The 22,460-nt window shown below is 34.1% G+C and overlaps 1 protein-coding gene across 1 annotated transcript in view; it reads left to right on the top strand.

Annotated features, from left to right (window-relative positions):
• LOC140148546 (uncharacterized) overlaps positions 1-22,460 on the top strand; it is a 143,648-nt gene that overhangs the window by 82,249 nt on the left and 38,939 nt on the right. The window contains 2 exon segments of the mRNA XM_072170539.1: positions 17,298-17,442; positions 20,942-21,018. Coding sequence (XP_072026640.1) covers positions 17,298-17,442; positions 20,942-21,018 — 222 coding nt within the window.

Here is a 22,460-nt window from a genome sequence, read left to right as displayed (position 1 = left end):
ATGAGGCTTTTCTATGCCTTGCCAATGATCACCAAATCATATTTTATTAAGTTTACAACTTCCTTGTAAAGTTATGAGATTTTTATCAAATTATTTTGTACTGCATTTAATTGTTTTCATGGATTGGCAATCCAATTACGGTAATACTGATATTAAAGAGATATGTGTCATGTCACAGACTGAATAAATGTCTGAATGAAAATATTAGGTAGTGAACTTTCAGAATTTAAGTATCCTGGATAACAAAATTAAGTTTTGCGTTTTTCAACCAATTTGGTGGTGACAAGTTTGGGATATGCATAGATCTGTTTCTACATTAAGACATTGACACTAAAAGATCCACAACATGCTCATATATCAGGGGCACAGTTCTTAGACCCCAATACATTTGTACATTCATTGAATGACTCAAAATTTGAGTAAAAAACTCGTACTCTGCAACTGGGGGTCAAATTTTGCACTATGATTATGTAATTGAGGTTATTGGACTATGCCATTGGGATGAGGCTGTTGTGTTCCTTAATAGTGTGAGTGTTTCCTGCTTTTGAATTACACATGCTTTAGTGTAAAATAAAACTTATTTGTTCAAATAGGTCCAGCACCCTTGAATAAGAAGGACATCACTATTTCTTGATGTTGCTATTTGCAACTGAAGCAAGGCATGTGATAATATACTTCTGCGGCTTCTCAAGATAATTTACCACCTTCAATATTTTTCTCTCTAATTAATATAAATCTTTGATTATTCCCACGCCTACTAAATGCAAGTAAGCACCCAAGGGTAGTGAACCAGAAGCCGAAATAGAAAACTTTTCTTTGCAATACCTGTATTTTACCTTAAGCTATGCTACAATGATTTGTGGCTGACTTTTTAATTCAACGCTTTTGTGAAAAGTCAAGAGCGTAACGCGAGTTTGCAACTTGTTCTTTACAATGAATTGTTTGGATTGTTTGGTAATGAAAAGTGTGAATTTGCATATTGTATCCCTGGTCTTTTTGAGATAGTTTTGTGAGCTTTTCAAGTGTTTTCTTGTGGAACAAACCAGATAAGATATCTTGCGCTTCCCATAATGCATTTCAATTTTCTGTACTGATTTGCTATCTACATGCAGTGCAACATGGGTCAATAGCGACGAAATTTACCTCAATAAATTTGTCAATGAACAGAGCACATCCAGATCTGGCAAAATATGTTATTTCTTGACTATCGACCCATGTTTGGCATGAAAAACAAAAACAAAGGGAGCATGTACAAAGTAATGGGAGTGCCATTTGATGCAAAGGATTCTGGGAAGGGTAAGATATCTTCTCTGGGAACAAACCGATGTTGACAAAAGTAGTCTGCAATTCAATGTTGTGTAGCAACAGGTAAATTTGTTTGTCAGGGTCAAAGTTCGGTAGAAAGTTGTAAATACAAATATTTATGGACATATTTAATGTCAACTTTATCAAAATATTTTCTATTTGCAGACGATTATTCTGCATGAAGAGCATTCAAAGATTCAGGCATATAAAGATAATATTTGGTGGGGTTGCTTTGTTTGCGTTTCGTCCCTGGGCATTTTCACTATACTCACATATTTTGCAAAATATGGAAAAGTAACAAATTTTCACATTTGACAGTATTTTGTAAATGGTAACATTGAAATTGCACATCAGAGGTTTTTTGTGGCCAAGGTCAAAAATTTTATTGCATTTGATATACTTTGGCTACACAGATCTGTCACTGTGTTTTTTTTTGAAAAAGTGATGAAAAATTTTAAATAATCTGAATTGTTTCAAAAGTATCTCTCTGTTATTAGTGATTTCACATGTATTTTGTGTGCTGTGGATACCATCACAAAACTTACAGCATAGCCCTTTTTCCAGGACCTGCACTTCATGTTTAAGGCATGCCATCAAACCTCAGCCATTGTTTACTAACCATTTGTGTCCTGTCCACAAGGTATAAATTCCTATGTAATATTGTAATGGGTGTCCGATGATAGACTGTGTGGGGTAAACAACATCTGGAACGGGATCTGCCTGGTTGAATGACTAACTAACTGACCCACTGATAGCAAGAAAATGGGATATGGTAATTTCTTGGCGGTGAGGTGAACTCAGGTACACTTGAGTCCAGGTATGCAATGCCCAGGATGCAGTGATGAGGATACAAACAACAAGAAACAAATTGCTAATACCCAAAAGTGGCATTGTTTTGTACATGAAATGTCTCTGTGAATTTTGGGTTCGAAAACTCATACTCCACAACAAAAGGTCAACGCCATGATTTTGCAAGTTGATATTGAAAATATTGAATTGTGCCATGGGATATGAGGCTATGACTCTATTTCAAAAGTCTGGTCTGTGGTTTGAGATAGGGACCTGCCTGGATGATGACTAACTATTAAAACTGCAAGAAGCAACACCAGACTATTCCTAAAGATGGAGAGAATGGTTATGGGTGAGCTTTAGCTCAGGTAAGGTTGAGTCCAGGTATGCATAGGTGATGAGGGTTTTAACACATGGCATACAAAGTCAATTTGTCAAAGGATCCCTCAGGTAGTGAATCACAGGTAGGTATGCCACTCAAGAACAGAATGTCACCTGCCCTAGATTTGGATAAAAACTTGACCCAAAAATGCATAAATTTACCTTAAAAGCTTGCCAGGCAAATCTAGCTATGAATATTTTATGTCATTTGGTGCAAGATTGCCCTACTTTTCATTCTCATAGTTGGAATTACATGGTTAAATCTTTTATTATTTGATCATATCAAATCCAAAATACAGATCTAAATACCTTACCCTATAGCAGAATTGTAGCCCAACTAACTTCATATAGTGGAATGAAATTTTTTCCAAATTTGAGAAATCTGTTCACCAATCTCCTTTCCTTTCATTCATTGTTGTTTTTACGTATACAAAGAACACAGTTAACAAACGAATGGCATTATAGTTTGTTGTATTATCTTCCTGTTTAATATAAGTACAATAAAAGAATCCCAATACACAATATTTATTGTATTAGAAATAAATTATATTATTATTTTGGTCAATATAACTATTAAACAATTGCAGGAGCAGTTGGGAGTTGAAAATGAATGGGAAGTTCGTATTTCAGCTATAAATGACAGTCAAGTCATATCATGCATTTCTATTTTAATACATATTATTTTTAAAACCATTTGCAAAAATACGCTCTTCTTTTGCATATCATAGTATATTGATGTATTGAAACTTCATATTATTATTATTTGGTGCATGTGACCAATTAAAAGGCATTGCGTTTTCCATACAACATGTTGGTTCAATTTGGGCATATCATTGCCATGCATTATTGGAACATAATTAAATAAAGAAAATAACATAGCTGGAAGAAGGTTCACAATTATGTGTGCTTTAATTTAATTTGTACATGGATGTTATAGGCATGAATGAATACAAGGAGTCTACATGGTCTGTATGAGATGGAAGGGCAATGTGACATTGCCAAGTTCAATCAACTTGTACTATGTACTATGGACTATTTAATTAAGTGGAATAATTGTCTGATATAGGCCTATATGTTGATTTTGTGTGCTTGTTTACTTGCAAAAAATTTGATATAGATCTAAATATAGAAATGTACCAATTTCAGTTCAAATGTTCCTGATTGAAGTGCACACTGGTACAGTAACGCTGCAAATACTTGCTTCAGACAATTGTTTAAGAACAATAAGCCCAATCGCCATTCTAACTTCCGGTTTTTGAGAGCAGTTTTGGGACACTTTGACCTCTGACATATCGGGAAAATTTACGTAATTATTATTAATTTTCTTACTATTGTCACAATTTTGATCATTAAAAATACCAAATAATTAATTTATAACACACTAATATTTTTTATATTTGTTTTAAATATTGTAAAACATTTTAGATTATATATAAAAAGTAAAAAAACCCAATATTTCTGAATTTTCTGAAAGGTCAAAGGACAAAGTGTCCTAAAACTGCAAAAACTGTCCTACAATGCATTGCAAACTTCCAATGCCGATTGGGCTTATTTTATATAACTTGCTTCAGACAGCTGGCATAATTGGGGTATGAAAAGCATTATGTATTTTATACAATGTTACAAATTTGATGGCTAATCACTGTTAATTAACTTTCTTTCTGTAACTATTTTGTTCTAGTTGACCGCTGATATTTAATGAGTTGTAAGACAATTGTGAGGTCTGATTATGTGGTTTTTGGTTATTGTTTTCCCATACCATTGTGGTCTTATGCACATGTCTCTTTCCAATGCCTCAGTACATCTTATTGACCTCATATCATCAAGTTGACTTGAGCTTTCAATAACTCATTTATTTGCATACAATACGACCATCATAATTTTGAAGTTGGGGTCCAATGAATGATGTCACAAATTACACAGGGGCCTATTCATATTTAATTGTAACAGATTTTCTAAATCGGCATTCAGACTAAAAATTTCTGGCATGGGTGTGTACATTACAACAAACCAGATTGCATTGAAACAGATAGTATAGGATGTATGGATTAGGAAACATTGCCAACTAGTTAAAAAGAAAATCTATGGCTTAAAATTTATTTATAATTTAATTGATCAATATATTCTTGTCGAAGAGAAAGACCATTGCAGTAATACTAAAAACATAATGTATTAAATAGATGTCCTGTCTAATAAATGCCCCCATATTTTTGTCAATGAAAAATTGACCGAAATGCAGAAATGTTTATGTCATACAATGTATCATGTGAGTAATAAGCTATTAGAAGTAATAGAACTGGCATTTGCTGGCTTTCGCAATTAATAATTTGCTTAATAAATTGCATGGACAACATACATTCTAAGGTGCTTATAGTAATACTACCAGTAATAGTATAGAATCTCACTATTAAAGTAAATCACATTTTGCATAAAAATGCATTAATAAATACTTTGATGTAATTTTGTAGTATTTACTGTTAATACGCTATTTGCATGGGCACCGTCATCTTGGATTTGAACCTGAAAATGAACAAGAAGTGAGTCTGTCTTTGTGATTTTCACCTCGATTTATAAGCTTTTTTTCATTGCAAATTTCCTTCTCATAAAAATTTCAAAAAAGAAATTCAACATCCTGGGGCATTTATTTAGGAACAAGATCAGTATTTACTTTTTTCAGATGGTTAAATTGTTACCGATGCATGAATTCAATAGCTCGGCTGGATAGACATATTGAATAATAGGAATCTCCAGGATAAAAACAAAATAATTATCGCAAATTGTTCAACATAAAGACCTCTGTGTTTGCATCAGATCTGCCATGACTACACATGATAAAACTCCCAGCAAGTGGGCCTACCTAGACTGTCGTTGCCCTAAGGTCTACCAAGGGCTTGCGATATAGTCATGATGAACCAAAACTGATATCCCTGACTTTCCAGTTTCAATTGGATAAAATCAATATCAAAATATGGCACATTGCAAATTTTAATTAACTGTTTTAATTATAACATTTAGTCGACCACTATGAGTCATCATATTTAGGGGTTCTGAGACCCCACTGAGGGTGGTTATATTTAGAGTTCGGTTTCATATCCTCAAAATGTCCTACACAATATTTTGATGTTTATGGTACTATAAATTCCAATTGGTTGATTACTAATCAAGCATCGCGGTCATTTCTTACCAATTTCCCCTCTTCCTCGTTCATTTAATATTTATCATCAACTGCTTGTTGGTTGATGGACTCCCCTTTGGGGCAAAGGTCACAATCCATTGTGTTCCACAAACAAAACAAACTCACTAGACCAACTCTGGCTGTCAGGTGTTTACTATTGATTTTTTTTAAATTTCAACAAAAGCAAAATTGAGGATTTAAGATATGAATATTTTATGTGAACTTCCCTCTCTTTTGTCACAATATTATGATGCCAATACATTTTAAATATTTCCAATAAAGTAAAGCATGAATAACATGTGAATTTGAGGAAGCATTGAACATGTTGAAATGGTTTTTGACAATCTCAAGGTTGTGAAATAGATCTAGAAACACTTCATTGATGTCACACAAACAGTGGGCGGACTCGGCTGTGGAAATACCACCACTCATGCACTGTGTTTGCTTTGAATAGAAGCCTGTGTGTGTCATGCCTGTGCTATTTCCTACGTAGTACTACGTAGTGAGCTAGGGATGTTAGTGAGTACTTGACTACCTGGTCTTCCAAATTCATTGATGTTACATCACTAGGATGTATAGAATCTAGATCTACAGCAAGTAACAGGAATTTATACTCATAACTGGATATAATATTGGTGTTCTTTGTCATAAGTGAGGAGGATATTTCTGTATGGATGAAAGTAAGTGATTGGTTCACTGTGGATGATGTTTCTATTCAAATGTATTGGTATAGAATCTGTGGTTTGTATTGTGCATGTACATGTGCAATGAAACGTGAACAGGTGTAAGGCTAGTTACCTTCCGGTATCGGTAGGTACATGTAGAATGAAGATTGTAATTTTGTATGAAAATGTGCACATGCTGCAGCATGTGACTATAATTTAAGGACATGATTCAAAATGATATGTAAATTTCAGGATTTGTTGTATTAATGACCTTGTACAATCTGTGCATTTATGTATGCCAGCAGTAGTAGTAGACATAGCTTGCGGCTGTGTGTTTAGTTGCTGCATATATTATGATATATCTAAATAGTTTTTCGCTAGCAAAGTGCTTAATTTTGCACAAACATGTTGAAGGTTGAGTATTGATTTTAGTCTACAGTACCACCATTTATTGTCTGCTTCAAATGTGTAATTTTGTGAGACGAGCCATTCAAACAAACAAAATGGAATATCTGCTTGGACAGTTAATCACATGATCAGGCCATCCATCATAAATCAACTTATGTGTAACGGTAAACTAAACACAATGACAAATGCAAAATTGTGCATCTTGCTTCAAATTCCGAGTGTGAGATTTCGTAAATGGTGGTAGTACTTGTACAACCAAATAATTATGAAATAATACTTGTTACATACAGGTGTACATGTATATTTCATTTCAGTTAAAAATATATACACTTTTGTGTTGCCGTTAGGTTGAGTGTATGCCAGGTCAATTTGTATTCAAACCTTGTGATACCTGCCAATTAATTAAAATTTCATTGAATTGAAGCAATCTTGTTAGACCTGCTAATTGATGTCATGCTACGGTACTTGTAAATTCAAACCTGCTTTATAGGCTTTTGAATCACGCGCCAATGTAACATAGGAAACGATAAGGAAGTAATTCAGGCACTCACCTGGGTGAATTGCTGACTATTACTAATACTTAAGCTTTGAGTCTACTTTTAGGCCGTATACAGACTTCTTATTAGACGTAAAATATTTGATGTAACATATCTACGTTATTTAATCTATTGCCATTCTATTTCCAGTAATGTTTATGTTCTAACGAATGTTTGATGACGTAAAATCGATAATATATTTCTACCAGATATTATACGTAACATATTATCGATTTTACGTCATCAAACATTTTTAGAACTTAAACATTACTAGAAATAGAATGGGACTAGATTAAATATTAAAACGTAGATATGTTACATTACATCAAATATTATATGTCTAATACTTGGAGTCTGCATACTGCCTTACAATGTACCTGTAACAGGACAAATTGTAGGCTTAGCAATGTTTCATCCAGCAATATTTTTTATGTGTAACAAATCATGCAAATGGTTCATAATGTGGGTGTAGTGGTATCCAGTAGTCCATTCATGTTGTGGGCTTTCCTGGCCCAGGTGTTTCATTCATCAAGAATGTGTTGTGGTTTCTGAAGTGGTTAGTTGTTTTGATCAGTACACTGATATACCAGTATATGATTTATGATATCATTGTTTTCAATCCCCAAGAATATACATGTACATTTGCCCTGCTTTCATATTTAAGGTCATGTTGTAGATATTGCATTTTCAATGTAAATTAAATGCTCAAATTTACTATCATATGGGGGGGCTACATACAACAAGTAAAATATATTGTTCATACTATTCACTCAATACTCCTGTAAAAGGTATAATGGGGTTAATAAAGTAACCAAAATGTGGGTCAACTTATTTAACTGCAGTGGTTTTTAGTTTCAATTTCATTCCACCAAACTACATCCAGATTTATATGTATAGTGCATTGACTGTCTACAGAACACATGTAGGCACATTTTGCCTCCACAGGAAGCATACTAAAATACTCTAATCAGAAATATTAAAAGCAAAGCCTAATCAAGATTTAGGCCTGATATAATCAAGCTTAGTGGGGGAACTTGTTGCTTTATGACATTTGGGATACATTGCTTTGGCGTTCATGTAGGCATACATTTTGTACATTGTACATTTGTATGTGTTTATGTAAATCCATATTATTACAATATTGCACTTACTGTACTGGGCATGTCTTTCCTCAATTGGTTGAAAATATGGCCTCTTGGCAGTGTCAGTGAAACTCTCACTGTGAGTTCTAGTCAATACGTTAAAATTTACCCTTTTTTTCAAAAATTTGTTCAAAAATCAATAGTTTGATAAATATCCTAAAATATTAAAAGAATAAACAAACAAATTAAGGCAATCTTGACATTCAAACATCTAATGTATGCATAGCAATAACTTGCCATCTGGGAAGAAGAACCAAAGCCACTAACAAAGTGAATCATTAAAGCGGAAAATCTAAGCAGAAAATAGAAAATGCAACAGAAAAATGCATGCAAGCAAATATATTTTTGGGTTAAACACTGGCCTCTATACACTTGATTACTTCACTGTTCTGTTATCACATATTGCAACAATAACTCCTTTTGGTTTAAAAGTTAATAATATTATGTGTAATTCAAATTTCATTTGAGCAGTTGTTATTTGTTTGTGCATGAAGACCTCCATGTTTATGTGTGCAATATCACAACTTTTGTGATATTATTATTGATTTTTTTCTTCAATAGAGTAGCAGATCCTGGATTAAAAATTTATATTGAATGTTTATATAATCAGACATGCTATACAATAGATAAAGGTTTTATCATCTCCCAGATCTGATTAATAATTCAAGACAGTGTGATTAGTGAATCAAATTATTCAATATCGACATAATGTATACATAATGCAAAAGCTAAGTTTAGATTAGAAGTTGCATGACACAACATGTGCAATAGTGCATACAGCATTTTTAACAGGGAGTGTTTCATTTTCTAACATGCTCATGTTATTAGAAGTAATGAGATGAAAAATATGCAAGCTAATGTACTTTTGGGACAAATCAATATACATAATTTGAATGTAACCTGAAATAATTTTCAAATATGAAAATTGTATGCTTTTGCTACATCTGTTGTGTGTTTTCATCTGCGGAATTGGACTATGAAGATTTTAGCTCAGGTTTTCGATAAATGCAACTAAGAACGTTTGTGGGAAACATGTATTTCCTTATCCAGAATCGCACAGTGTGTAAACAAGAGAATTCTAAGTTGGGAATATGAAAGTCTCTTCTCAGGTGTTGAAAGCAGTGAGAGCTATATAATACATGCAGTCAAAAGCAACTTTCATCATCTGCTCTAGAATGTTGCTGAGGGTTTAGCATGTAGCCACATTGTTACAAAAATAGTTCTAGAAGTCTTGAAATAAGAGTGATTAAGTTAAGTGTCAAGCAACACATAACACCACCTTGCACATGAAAGCCATCAGGCATGATCTGAACCATGATATAAGATTCTACCCTGGGAAATAAAGGATGTAGTTCAGGTGTATGGGAAATACTTCAAAAGGTCATGAGCTAACTTGTAAAAGAGATATATATGTAGCCTTCCAAATACTATCAAATGTGATGGTTTTGATACAATTTTCTTTTCACAGATTTAAAAATGTCATCTTAGGATGAGATTTCTAAAACTTTGCCCATTGCATGACAAAATGTTTGCCAAGATATCTAGAAACCGTAATGTTAAGAAAATACAGGGTAGATTGATTTTGCAAAACAGATATCATACCAATATTATTGAAAGTAGAATTTTCTTGGAAGAATGTACCAAAATATCTTCAAATAAGTCACTGAACTTTGTGAGAAGCTACTTTGTAACCAATGGAATCAATTTATCCAAAGTACAAAATCCAGGTTCAAGTCATTATAGATTTGTAAAATCAGTCATCAGTTGGTGCCATTTTGTTCTACAAGATCCAAAAGAATACATTATTTGCCATCATTTTCAAGATTCTGCCCTCGGAGTCAAAAGGTTAAAGTGAAAAACGTGTCTGATTGTTCCCACATGGCAACTCTCCCAGAAAAATTGTTGTGGAATGAAACATCCAATAGATACAGAATATTCATTTTGTTGTCATCAATAATATTTGCAGTACTAGTCATATTCTGGTATATTGTATTTCATATGTCTGTGTGATATGAGTGACAGGTTTATCTGTTGAAAGATGCATGTGTGATTCAGGTTGCTGGATGAAGTCCTAACTCTTCATGAGAAGATATTATTGGCAATGTATCACACTTAGATGAATAAGATGCCTTTTGAAATATGTGATAGTGTTTTGGCTGTTGAAAGTGGGGGTAGTAAGTACACACATGTATGTTGTTATTTTAAGGTCTATTTTGTGGTCTGTTAGTGATTACCAGCATATCATGGACTATCAACATGATCAATGGAAATTAGCAAATTATGAAACATGGTCTTCATCCGTGGCATTGTCTTTTTAAAGCATTTCTTGTTACAGATAAAATTTATGAAGTGGTTGTCTATGTCAGTGCTGTCATTGAGCCAACCATGGGGATAGACAATTAAAAGTTCATTTATCTCTTAATATAGTCTCTATAAGTTAACATCTGTAAAATACAATGTACATGTTGGGATTGTTCTGAGGCTAAAAGTGTGAAATGATTGACTGCTATCTTGCTTAGATAGCTGTGTTGTTGCCAAAGGAGTTGTGTTCTCAACAGCTCATTCTGCAGGCTAAATGTTTGCATTACAATCATAGCCTCTGAGTACACTGCCCTCTCCCAATTGTCTCCTTATCTTTTAGCAGTTGTTTTTTGGAGGGAAAAAGGAAGGTTGTTTTTCCTTAAAGCTATTTGAAAGAACAGATACTTGTGCAACACCCATGCTTTCAATAAAGTTGTGCACAACAATATGAAAACAGTCGTAGGTTTCTCAGACAACTTTTAAAAGCGAAGGACAATCATCGCTGAAGAGAAAAAAGCTACTTCAGTAAACCTCCTCAAGTGGTCATTGTTTTTGACCCTTGATAGAGAGGTAAACTAATGGGGGTAAGCTTTGCCTGTGGGCTGTGTATCTAAATGTAAAACCATTAAGGTGAGTGACTCATGGACTATGGGAGGCTGCTTTTGTGTTGTGCAGAAAACTCCCACAAAAATAATGTTGCCTACAGGGCTTAGGTCTACCACATTGACTTTTAAGTTCTATTTTAAGTTGCTAAAAATGTTGATTTCTTGACCAAATAATGTATCATTTGTTCCATTATTACGATGTGAAACCAATTCTAACAATAACTGCAGGAAATGGACTCATTCAGTCGATAATAGGAAGTACTACATCAGTACATGTATGAAGTAGAATGATGAGGAAGTTGGCATAATCTGAGAAAAGCTAGGACCCAGTCCACACTAGTATTTTTCATCATTGTGTAGTAATTTCCCGCTCACACTCTGGACCAGGTCTACTTACTTGTAGGTTTACCTGTTTTGTAAGCTTATAATGATAATAAATGTACATTTTGTTGTAATTTGAATATAACAGACCAGAATTTGGCTTTGGTTAACCATAGATTTTCTTCATTATAACAAAAGAGGAAATGCTTTAGTGTCCTGCACATTTATTTAACAACCTCATGTGAAAGGTAATCAGCTTTTCACTGAGATTTACATAAAGCAGTAAATGCAGAAATCCAAACTAGGTCTGTTTAATCAGCAATAAAATGTTTATCATTTCACAAAAAGAGACTTTTTGGCCATGTCTGGATTAATACCAACCTATTGTTATTGTGTAAATTTACCTTGAATACTAAGTAGATTTACTTTTGAGTAGGTATTTCTCATGTAGGTATTTATGAGCTTAAGTTACAATCTTTTGAGTTTTGGTTGAAAGCTTAGATGGTGGAAGTAAGACCTAGGTGAGATAAGTTTCCTTTCTAAAATGCTGAGAGAAGGAATGTTCTATGTTGTATTGTGTTTCACTATGCAGATGAGGGCTTTAATTAAGAGATTTCTCACACAAACAATGTGACCCTTGCAAACTGTTGTATTGTGTGACTGTCAATTGCTGCTGCATCTCATTTTTGATTTTATATGCACAGATGACATTATTTTAGTTTAATTTTAGGCACCTAAAAGTGTTTGGCGTTACTTTTAGGCAACAAAAAGTGCAAAATGTGTAATGTAAATTTGTCTGAAACCATCATTTCATATAGAAGCAGTTTATTTAATCACTCATTGGCATTGCCTATTTTGGTTCATTCTTTCCCCTCTTTTATTTTGCCTTCTGCAACATTAACTTTAAAAAGTTTGAATGTTTAAAAATTAGCATAACATTGCACATGAGAATAGCTGGAAGTGGAAACACAAATCTCCATGTCCATGGTTCAATTAAAATAGAGGCTAAATAAATGGCTGAATAATGAAATATATAGCATTGAATAATTGATGGTTTACATGAACTTGCACTTAATGCTCAGGGAAGTGAAACACATAGCACAAAGAAGCAAATATTTATCAATATGTCAATACAGGCAAAAGGTTCCTTTGAATATTTGAGTGATTTAGTCATTCATTGGGTCTGTTCATTGTAGTGGATAAAATGGCAGACCTGTTGAATTTTCCCTTCTTTTATTATGCTTCCAACCAGAACAGCCAATATTTTATTGAGTGTAAATGTACCTATAAATTTCTTAGCATTACGCCAAATTGAGTATTTAAAAGGAATGTCACTAGCCCTTTTAGTAAAACATGTAGTATTTTCTAGTTCAGGGAACAATTTTTTCATGCATTTTCAAAATCCATATTTTTGCCCAGTCATTTGTATGACATTTTTGTCTGAGTGTTAGGCATTTTATATCAAGTCGATGTATTGTATACTGGTATTTTTGTACTTTCCTATATTCACCAGCTTGTTGGATAAGTGCATAGTAAAAGTTGGTATTAAAGTTATTAAAATATTTTGAATGAATGAAATTATGATTAATATGACAGGTTGTGGAATAGATAATAGAGGGAGGAGAGCTACTGAATTCTGTGGTTTGTTACACAATTACTCAATAGGCTTATTTTAAAGGATTATGAGTGAAGGGTGTGTGATACATAGAATATTGTTCACCTAGCTTTGAATGTGGATAGATTTTTGTACAATATATATATGTCCTGATTTCAGTAAATATAAAGTTGTCTAAACTGAAATTTTACATATTAATGGATACAAAAAATTTTGTCCTGATTTGTGGTTGCTTTCTGGATTTCAAAAAGTGTGCAGCCTCAAGTGTTCTCAGCTAGTCCTGTAGTAAATCAAAAGAATGACTTCTGTCACTTAGTTGATAAAATCTATCAACTCAAATGCTAAAATAGTCTATTCATCTTTATAAAAGAATATATTTTTCCTAAGAAATTCATGAGAAATAGGGAGATTTGTTTTCAAATATTTAGTCAAGTCATACTCAGCTACACTACAAAAGGCAGCATAAATCCTTTTCAAACATTACTATAAAACCACAATTTCAGTCAATAAAAGATATTTCTTTTGAAAAGAATTGCTACAAAATCAAACCAGGGAAAACCACTTGGGAAAGTCATTATTACCAGGTCAAACATTATTTTGTATGTTATTTTGTATCCAAAAAAATCATAATAGTAGCCTGATTCACAAGGTCAAAGTTAATTTCATCCTGCTTGGCGAGGTTAAAGAACCAAGCTTACCATGATCCTGAGGGCACTCAAAGGTGTTTTCTTGGTGTCTGTTGTGTTTTTCTTGAGATTGTTGTCACAGTTTTCCCCGATTTCTGCGATTATTTTTGATTGAGAGATGGTTGACTTGCTGGTGTGTGCCCTGTGGTAAGGACTTTCAAATTTACATGTAAATTGTTCACACGTTTGAAGTTACAGGGCAATATTTTTAGGACTTGCAGACCCTTAGTGTGGAAATTAAGGCAAATAGTGAAAATGTAAGTTCTGACAATAAGTGAAGCAGGGAAAATAAATTAATTGTACAAAATTAGCTTGCATACTAATGTAAAAAGCTCTGTGAGTAGCAATGTATCAAGTGAAGGGTTTGAAGATGAATGATAATGTCAGTGATGCTTGAGTTTTGTCATTTGATGATGCAGGAGATTATTGTCACAATTAAAGTACTAATACTGAGTTGATTCATGAGTTGTGTGTGGGATGAAAATGTGACATCCACAGTGATTAAATTGGATGGTGTATGATTAGAGAGAGAAATATTCGTAGTGGATGTTTAAAGGAAAGTCAAACAGATTTTGATAATTTATGTCATCACACAGCTTGATTATGGTAAAAAACAGTAAAACCTGACTGTCCAGTAGTGATGGCCGACCAAGCAGTGACCTGATGAGTGCAAAAAAGTAAATCACATGCATTTCTGCATCATCATTGCATGTCCAAAGTGTTGAAATTTGAACAACATGATTTGCTTTCCAAGAAGGCACTGGGGTAATAACACTTTGATACTATTTGAATGTAGGGGAGACTGGGGTAATTGTGGGCCCGGAGTAAATGTGGCCCCTTTGTCTTTATCAGGGTGTCTTTATACTAAGCATTGGTCTAGGTGACTTAACTTTGTATTGTATGAAAGAGTGGTCTTTATGTTACTGTTTGGTGAAAAAATTATTCAAATAGCATTAAAATTTTTATGAGGGGGGTCTAATTAGTGGAGCGACATCGCAAATGGCTCTAAAAAAGTGGCAAGTCCACTTTTTATTCATAGGGGTGGTACTTATTGGTTGTATCATTGACTATTTTGTATGTGTTTGACATAAAAGGTAATCATAACAGTTCCCTTTGATATAACAATTTTATAAAAAAAATGTTTATTTAATGAGCTAAATTTGCATATTATGTAATACCCGGCTTGGGGTAAATGTAGCCCCTGTTCATGTCTTATGCAAATTACTTGCATCTGACCCCCTAAAAAGCTATTTTGGTCATTAATATGTTATATGTTAATCAAATTAGCCATTTGGGGTCATTATTGAAACAAAAAAAGACATATTTAGTATGTTTTCAAGTCAAAACACAGAAGTATAATGAACAGTTAGATCCGCCGCAGTTTCGCATGCAAAAATTAGCATAATAACAAGTATTTTACAAAATTCCTTAAAATGCCTTTTTCTGGTAAATAAACCAGTTCAAATGGCCTAAAATTATTGCTATGACTATAAAACATGTTATTAATAGTTATCAGGAAGAACTGGATTCACAATACTCTTTAAATTCTTTATTTTGTTCAGGGGCACAATTACCCGCTTGGGGTAATTGTATTCCCTAAAACATTATGTTAATTATTATGCAAATTGTAATATATTTTCCAATTATATTTATCACATCTGATGGTACCCATTGCCTCTATCCACTCATGCAGAAATTTTACTTCTCCAGTTCATACTTAAAGAATTACATGGTAAAAATGCAAAAGGGGGCCACAATTACCCCAGTTTCCCCTACATGACAATAAGGTGTCCTTCCAATACTTAATGGCATTAAAAAACACTGTGTCTTAGCATTGAGAAATATACTTTTCCATAGATTATTTGTCTAGGTCCTGCTAAATGAGGTTGGACTGTGCTTGAACATTTTGTTAGGATTTGTTGTGGTTTCCATATAATGTTGACGATTGCTGTACAAATGTAGAACTCCATGTAGCCCCGTTCACGAACCGCGACACTTTTTGAATAGCGAGCACCAAGGTATCAGAGTACAGCATAGAGCCGCCTGTGCTATACACATGATACTCATACTCATATCTTCAGTTCCTAGACAGACCTGCTATGCAGAGAAAATCCCTTGACCAGGCCAGTAATGTATTGATCTGCATTTTGATTTTCTATAAATAAAGACGTTCCTATCAATAATGTCACCATCAGTGAGTAGCAGCAGACTGAACATCCAGTATTATTCGCATGATATTATCACCCTCTTACTATCTAGAGAGAGATAGTGTGACCCGCATTAATTGATCTTATTTCTCGTCACGTCTAAGGCGTTACGTGCCGTCGGCAAACGTTAATGTTCTACAGTCAGTTCTATGCAACAGAACATGGTTTCATTTCATATTGCTCTTTAAAATACATTTATCCTCAATGAAAGTTTAGATATGATGCAAATTTTATGCTGCAAGATACACACATACTTCGAAACATATTTCCACAAACAATTTTTACGTAACTTGAAAGGATAAAAAATCAAACAGATTCTAAATAAAGCAAAGCAGCCAATGGCAGTGTTGTGTTATCAGGTGTATACATGTAGATAGTTTGTCTAACTAGCTGTTGTCAACATTCATTGATATCTCAATCTTTACTAATAAACCCGTGGTTAAAACAAAATTGGGGAAAAGTATGTGACAAATTGTAAACCATCTGATAACATGCGTGAAAGCAAATTGTATGGATAAAGCACTAGTTGTAAGCAGCATGTAGATGGTTACCGCATCCTAAAGCAGAAAGGCTCATCTGTGTAAATGCTATTGACTTATTGCATGAGGGTAGTAATGAAGAACGGAGGTAGATAAAGCACCACTGGCAGTGTCTGTTTATATCTGTGAGATGGTGAGGCCAAGGTATCGGTTTGGTTGAAAAGCTGAGGCCAGGTTTGAGGATGAAGGTGTTGTTGGATAACTTGAGCCGAAATGAGTCTTTGTGTTCGCGGGATTATTGCAAAGGATGAGATGTTGTTGGGGCACTGTCTGTGTTAAGGGTTGTGTGATTTGAAGATTTTGTGAAGTTTAATTGCTGACTTTAAAGCTACGATGCAACAGAAAAATGATTTCTGATTTCAGCCTTGTTTTATTTGAAATCAAATAAATTATTGCAAACACTGTGATAATAAAGTCATTGCAATTCTATCTGAAGTTGTCAGAGTGCTTTAATAATAATTTTCCAGTTCCAGACCTTAATCAAAGGAATGCATTTATCAATTTTCTATTCCTAAAGCTGGACATCTTTATACCCTATAGTCCGGTTGTCATTTAAATATCACAACTTAATAACAACGTAACCATTAATATATATATTCTTTGTTTTTATTTCTCATTCCAGTTATATGCAATTAATTGAAAGTTTAGCTACATATGGTGTGCATTACTACGAAATCAAAGACAAAAGTGGTTTACCGTGGTGGCTTGGTCTTAGCTTTAAAGGAATAGGACAATATGATTTAGCAGATAGAATCACTCCAAGAAAGGTAGGTATAATGCTATACAGTATACATTGGTTCCACTCAGGTAGTGGCATAGGTGCGTATTTCGCTGGTCGCAGTATTGAAGTGTGCATGTATTAAAATGTCAATTGCGCAAAGTGTAGATGCACATACAAGGGCGGATTGTCGGCACTCAAAAGGCATTGATGTCAATACTGAACTTGAGGTGAATCAAAGTATAGCTGTCAACATAACGGTGTTTACAACAATGTCAGATCAGTTGGAAAATGTACATCAATGTAGAAATACATTGCCAGTTTCACATTACTTAGTCCTATCTTTAGATTCATTGTATTTTAAGCTATGTGAAGCTGGGTCCAACGGCTCCTCCCATCTGGTGAAATTATGCGAAATAATCGGTTATAATTCGGGTTGACAGTTGGGGAACAAATACTTTGTATCAGTCATAATTTCCTGTCCCAAAATCATCTTTCGATATATCGACCGTAACCCAGTAACCCCGGTATCAAACCATGAGTTGCATTTGGATTGAACATGATTACCTACATACGCAACCCACATAAATACACATGTGCAATTTTAGGAGACACATATACACACACTAGAATAGCTATTACTTTTCATATGTCCTAATTGATTAAAACCAGCAAAACAATAGGTAATTGAAGGGTTCACAGTAATCCAAGTGTAAAAGTACTTTGGGAAATGTTATTTCAAGTTAAAAAAGCGGTGCTCTAATTCTATTTTGCCAAATTGTACTTTTTTCTCCAGTCTGACTCAAATCATATTACATGCAGAATCAGCAGTTGATAGAATTGTCAGATTACATGATCATAATTATACATGATTTTTCACAATAAAATCTATGGTTGTATGAAGAATCAAAGAAGTCACTGGGCGCATCAAAAATGGCAAATAGTTGATATTGACTTGTGATAAGTTCTTTCAAATTCTTGTTTGCTAACTTTCTAGGCAAATTGTTTAAATCTTTTGTGTAATTGCTGTGTTATTTAGTTAGTCCGCCCACACATGCAGTATTCAGCATCAAAGAACCGCAAAACAGAAAGTCAAGTTGTAGCGATTCATTCCTGACAAATCATACAGTATTTCCTAATAATTGTTTCAGTAATTTAAAAGTGGAATAATTAATCTGGTAAAAACTCGAGATTTGATAGAATGTAATTATTTTTCACTTCTGTTTTTTATTGCAAAAAATTCATTCATTCATGTCCATTTAGACATTATGTAATCAAATATACATAAACACACTATTCCATGAAAATAGCTGAAAATGTTGCTAAAAAATGTACTAATAAACAACAATTTGATCAAGCAAATAAGTAACCTAAATACTGCCTTACATGTATAATCACATACAATTAAATATGAACTAGGCTGATAAGAATTTTATTTTCGGACATTTCTGAATTACCGATTTCCTAACTCTCATACATATTACCCCATCATCCTGAAGCCAAAACCAAATTTCTGGATAATAAATTCTTTGACCTATAAATATATTGCTTATAAGACCGGTGAACTTAGTAATTTTTAATTAGTGCCAATCCTTTGGAAAATTAATGATCTAGAATACCTGTGATCACCTGTTTAACTCATAATTTATGTTATTTGTCTGGCTAATTATAAATTAATTCATTCAGAAATCTGGGTCCAGCCGGTGTTAGTACTTGATTACAATATATAGAAGAATGGCTTGTAACTTGGATTAACCAGAGTTAACTTGGGTTTAATGGAGAGATTTCCCTGCAAATTGGCTTGTAACTTTGATTAACCAGAGTTAACTTGGGTCTAATGGAGAGATTTCCATACAAAATCTTTAGTAAATGGTGATAATTAAAAAAAGTCTGATTAAAAGGAGAAAAATGTATTAAAACAGTCAGAATCTTTGCTTTGAATAAAAGGGATTTAATTATCAGGGACAGGATTAAAAATCATTAAATCTGTACATTTTTAACGGCCTTACATTCAGACAAATTTCCATTTTCATTTGTCACAACAATTCATAATTTCATACTTAATATAGGTATGAAAGAATATACTTTACAAATGATCTATAGACTAAATTTTTACACCTTGAATATACAGTATTTATTGGGTTATAAATGAGTTTGATTAGTCTGATAAGAAGCTTGTTGACAATCGGCATAGCCTTGATACCATCATTCCAAGTGGTTGGCCAGCAACTACTGATCTGTTAATTTTATTGAAAAGCTGATAATACTAGGCCTACCCTTGAACCAGGGAGAACTATGAATCTGAATATGAAGCTATCGACTGTAGAAATGAATGCTGAAACTGTTTTTGTATGAGAGAATAAAAAAATATCAATTGTATTATTCCAAGAATAAGGATTAATATGGAAACAAAAGATGCGCTTTAAACTCTCAATTTCTGTACCATGCATTATAGTTACTGTCAAAGCACAAAAGAACAAGACGTCATAAGTTTGCTGCTAACTTGATAGGCATGGATACTGAAAATAACATGGTTAAGGTTTGAACTTTCAATTTCTGTATCATACCGACTAAAAGTCGCTTCTTTATCTTCCCAAATTGGAATAAATGACTTTGCCTACACTGATCAGCTTGTAAGGCGGGACTCATAACGCCGTGGATTGATATAGAAGGGTGTACACACAGCTGGGTGCAGCACCTACGCGAACGGCACTTTGCGTAATGCATGACTGAAGTGCGCTAAATTTCGTGAATTTACGCAGGCTTAAGTTGGAACTTGCGCAATAATATTAATAAAAAACAAATCATTCTCTCCTATATCAAGCTGATCAGATTATACAGAGTCGGTTCAACTTGTGCATAGTGGCATATTATGAAGTGTAGTCTGCACAAAGTATAATTGATGAAAGTGTTCCTGACAGTGATGAGCACTACTCAATGTGTCACACCCTGTCCTCAAGCCAACTTTACATCTCCTGGATGATAGAAATAAAAAAACTTATAGGATATGTGCGCAGTCTTGATAGTATAGGTTGTCATAATGTATCAAGTGTTTCAATCAGGATGTCAATAGTAACATACATGTCTGCAGGAATTCACCTAGCAACATGATCTTAACGTTGATATTGCAATGCCCTGGTACTGGTTTCCATCATAGGGAATTATGAACCATGTAGGGTCAAGAACATGTACACAACATGATTTGCTTCTTACTTTTAAACAATAGCCAGTATACCAACATTACAGTTTTAATGATGCTAAGCTTCTTGATTTTCTTTTAGAATAGAATTACTTGCCTCCACAATACCCCTAAGTGCTCTGTCCTTGCTTTATGTCCTTAATTTAAGTGCACTTTAAAAAAGTTTTGTGACATTATCAATAATGGCTTTCCCTTTAGGGTTGAAACTCTACAGGGATTGGCCCTAGATGTCACTCACTTTATGTTTTTCACCCAGCAGGCTAATGCGAACTTTACCGATGGTTAGCTAGAGCGCCATGTTATCTGTCACAATCACTCAATATGTGTGTCTCTCTCTCTATTGTTGCAGGTCTTCCATTGGCGTCAGCTACAGAATATCTACTACCGTGACAGGAAATTCTCTATTGAAGTCATCGATCCAAGGAGGTAAGTGTACAATAAGACCCTTAGTATTAGTAGTTACCCCTGTTGTCTCTTGAGTTGACCAATGGCCAAGGAAGATTTGCAACAACAGCCGGACTTGTCCATCTGTTGGTCGGATGGGTAAACATGGTATCTTAAGGGATCATGTAGTATTAAAATAATGTGTAGTAATGATATGGTACATGGAACTTCTTGTAGCACAGGGGCAGATTTCACAAAAACACCTGCGATACATCAGAAGTGCTAGACTTCTGTTTGCTGCAAGTTTGGAAGTGATGCAGTCGCATATTTCGCTGGACATGACATCGAATCGTACACACAAAGTTATTCGTGCAGATCATGCACATATGTGTAAAAGAGCAGTTAGTCAGTACACTTGCAGCACAACCGCATTCACTACCGAACTTGAGGTGAACCAAAGTGTAGTACATTGCCAATTCCAACGCAAAGAAAGGTTATGTTTTATAAGGATGGGATTGAAAAAGCAGTGATACCCATAAACTTGAAGTATAGTTCAAGAGTAACATCCTCTGGATTCTGTCTCATCTCCTTCAGGTTTCTTAATTTATCAAACTGAATTTGATCAATCCAAGAATATCCTGAAGTTATGCGATTTGCCTTTATAAAAATTTAAAAATTTGACCAACACAAGTGACTGATAGTCTTGGAAGTTTTTTCTTTTAATAATCAATTAAATAAAGGAACTTGATTAACAAACAAATCTCATCTATGAGCTAACAAAACCTTATAAAATGTAAGTATAATGCACAGGAAATATGAGAGGAATACAAAATTCCATAGAATTTTAATCTATGACATCATTAATTTGTTAGGTGTCATAGCACTTAGTGAATTTTAGAAGCAAAATGGTGACCGGTCAGTGCCATGTCGTACCTAAACCAACTTCTAAGACTAAAACAATTGTTGTCTTTATGTGGTGAATCAAGTAGCTGCTTTCTGCTAATCCCATGATATGGTGACAACAGCATAGGACAACAGATGTCCCAACGATGAAATATTGATTGGTAGTGTGATGGGTTTCGTTGAAATAATTCCCAGGATATGTGTGTCACATTTGGTTCCATATAGATGAACGTCAGGATGCGTGCATGTGCATTGGCATCTACAGTGCGTACGCATAGATGAATCATATTTAGTTCATTAGTGGGGCGGTTTTAGTTACGAAACCTGGTATTCTTGCTCGAAGCTTAACAAAACATCCGATTTAAGCATTGGATAATTGTGTGTGGTACACCCAAAAAAGTAAGTGTGAAAATGTCACACCTATGCATAAATATTTATCAAATTCATTTGTTGTCAAAGCTCAGCTGGGAAGCTGTCATATTTCGCATCATATCTCTTGAAATGGATATCTGTCAATCATAACCAAAATGTACGCACATCGGTGTGAAGGTATTTTTTGTTGCAAGCCACCCACTAAGGCT

This window comes from Amphiura filiformis, chromosome 3, assembly GCF_039555335.1.
Source record: "Amphiura filiformis chromosome 3, Afil_fr2py, whole genome shotgun sequence".
In the NCBI taxonomy this organism is placed as follows: Eukaryota; Metazoa; Echinodermata; class Ophiuroidea; order Amphilepidida; family Amphiuridae; genus Amphiura; species Amphiura filiformis.
Note: the sequence above shows the minus strand (reverse complement) of the source record. Positions and strands in the feature narration are given on the sequence as shown.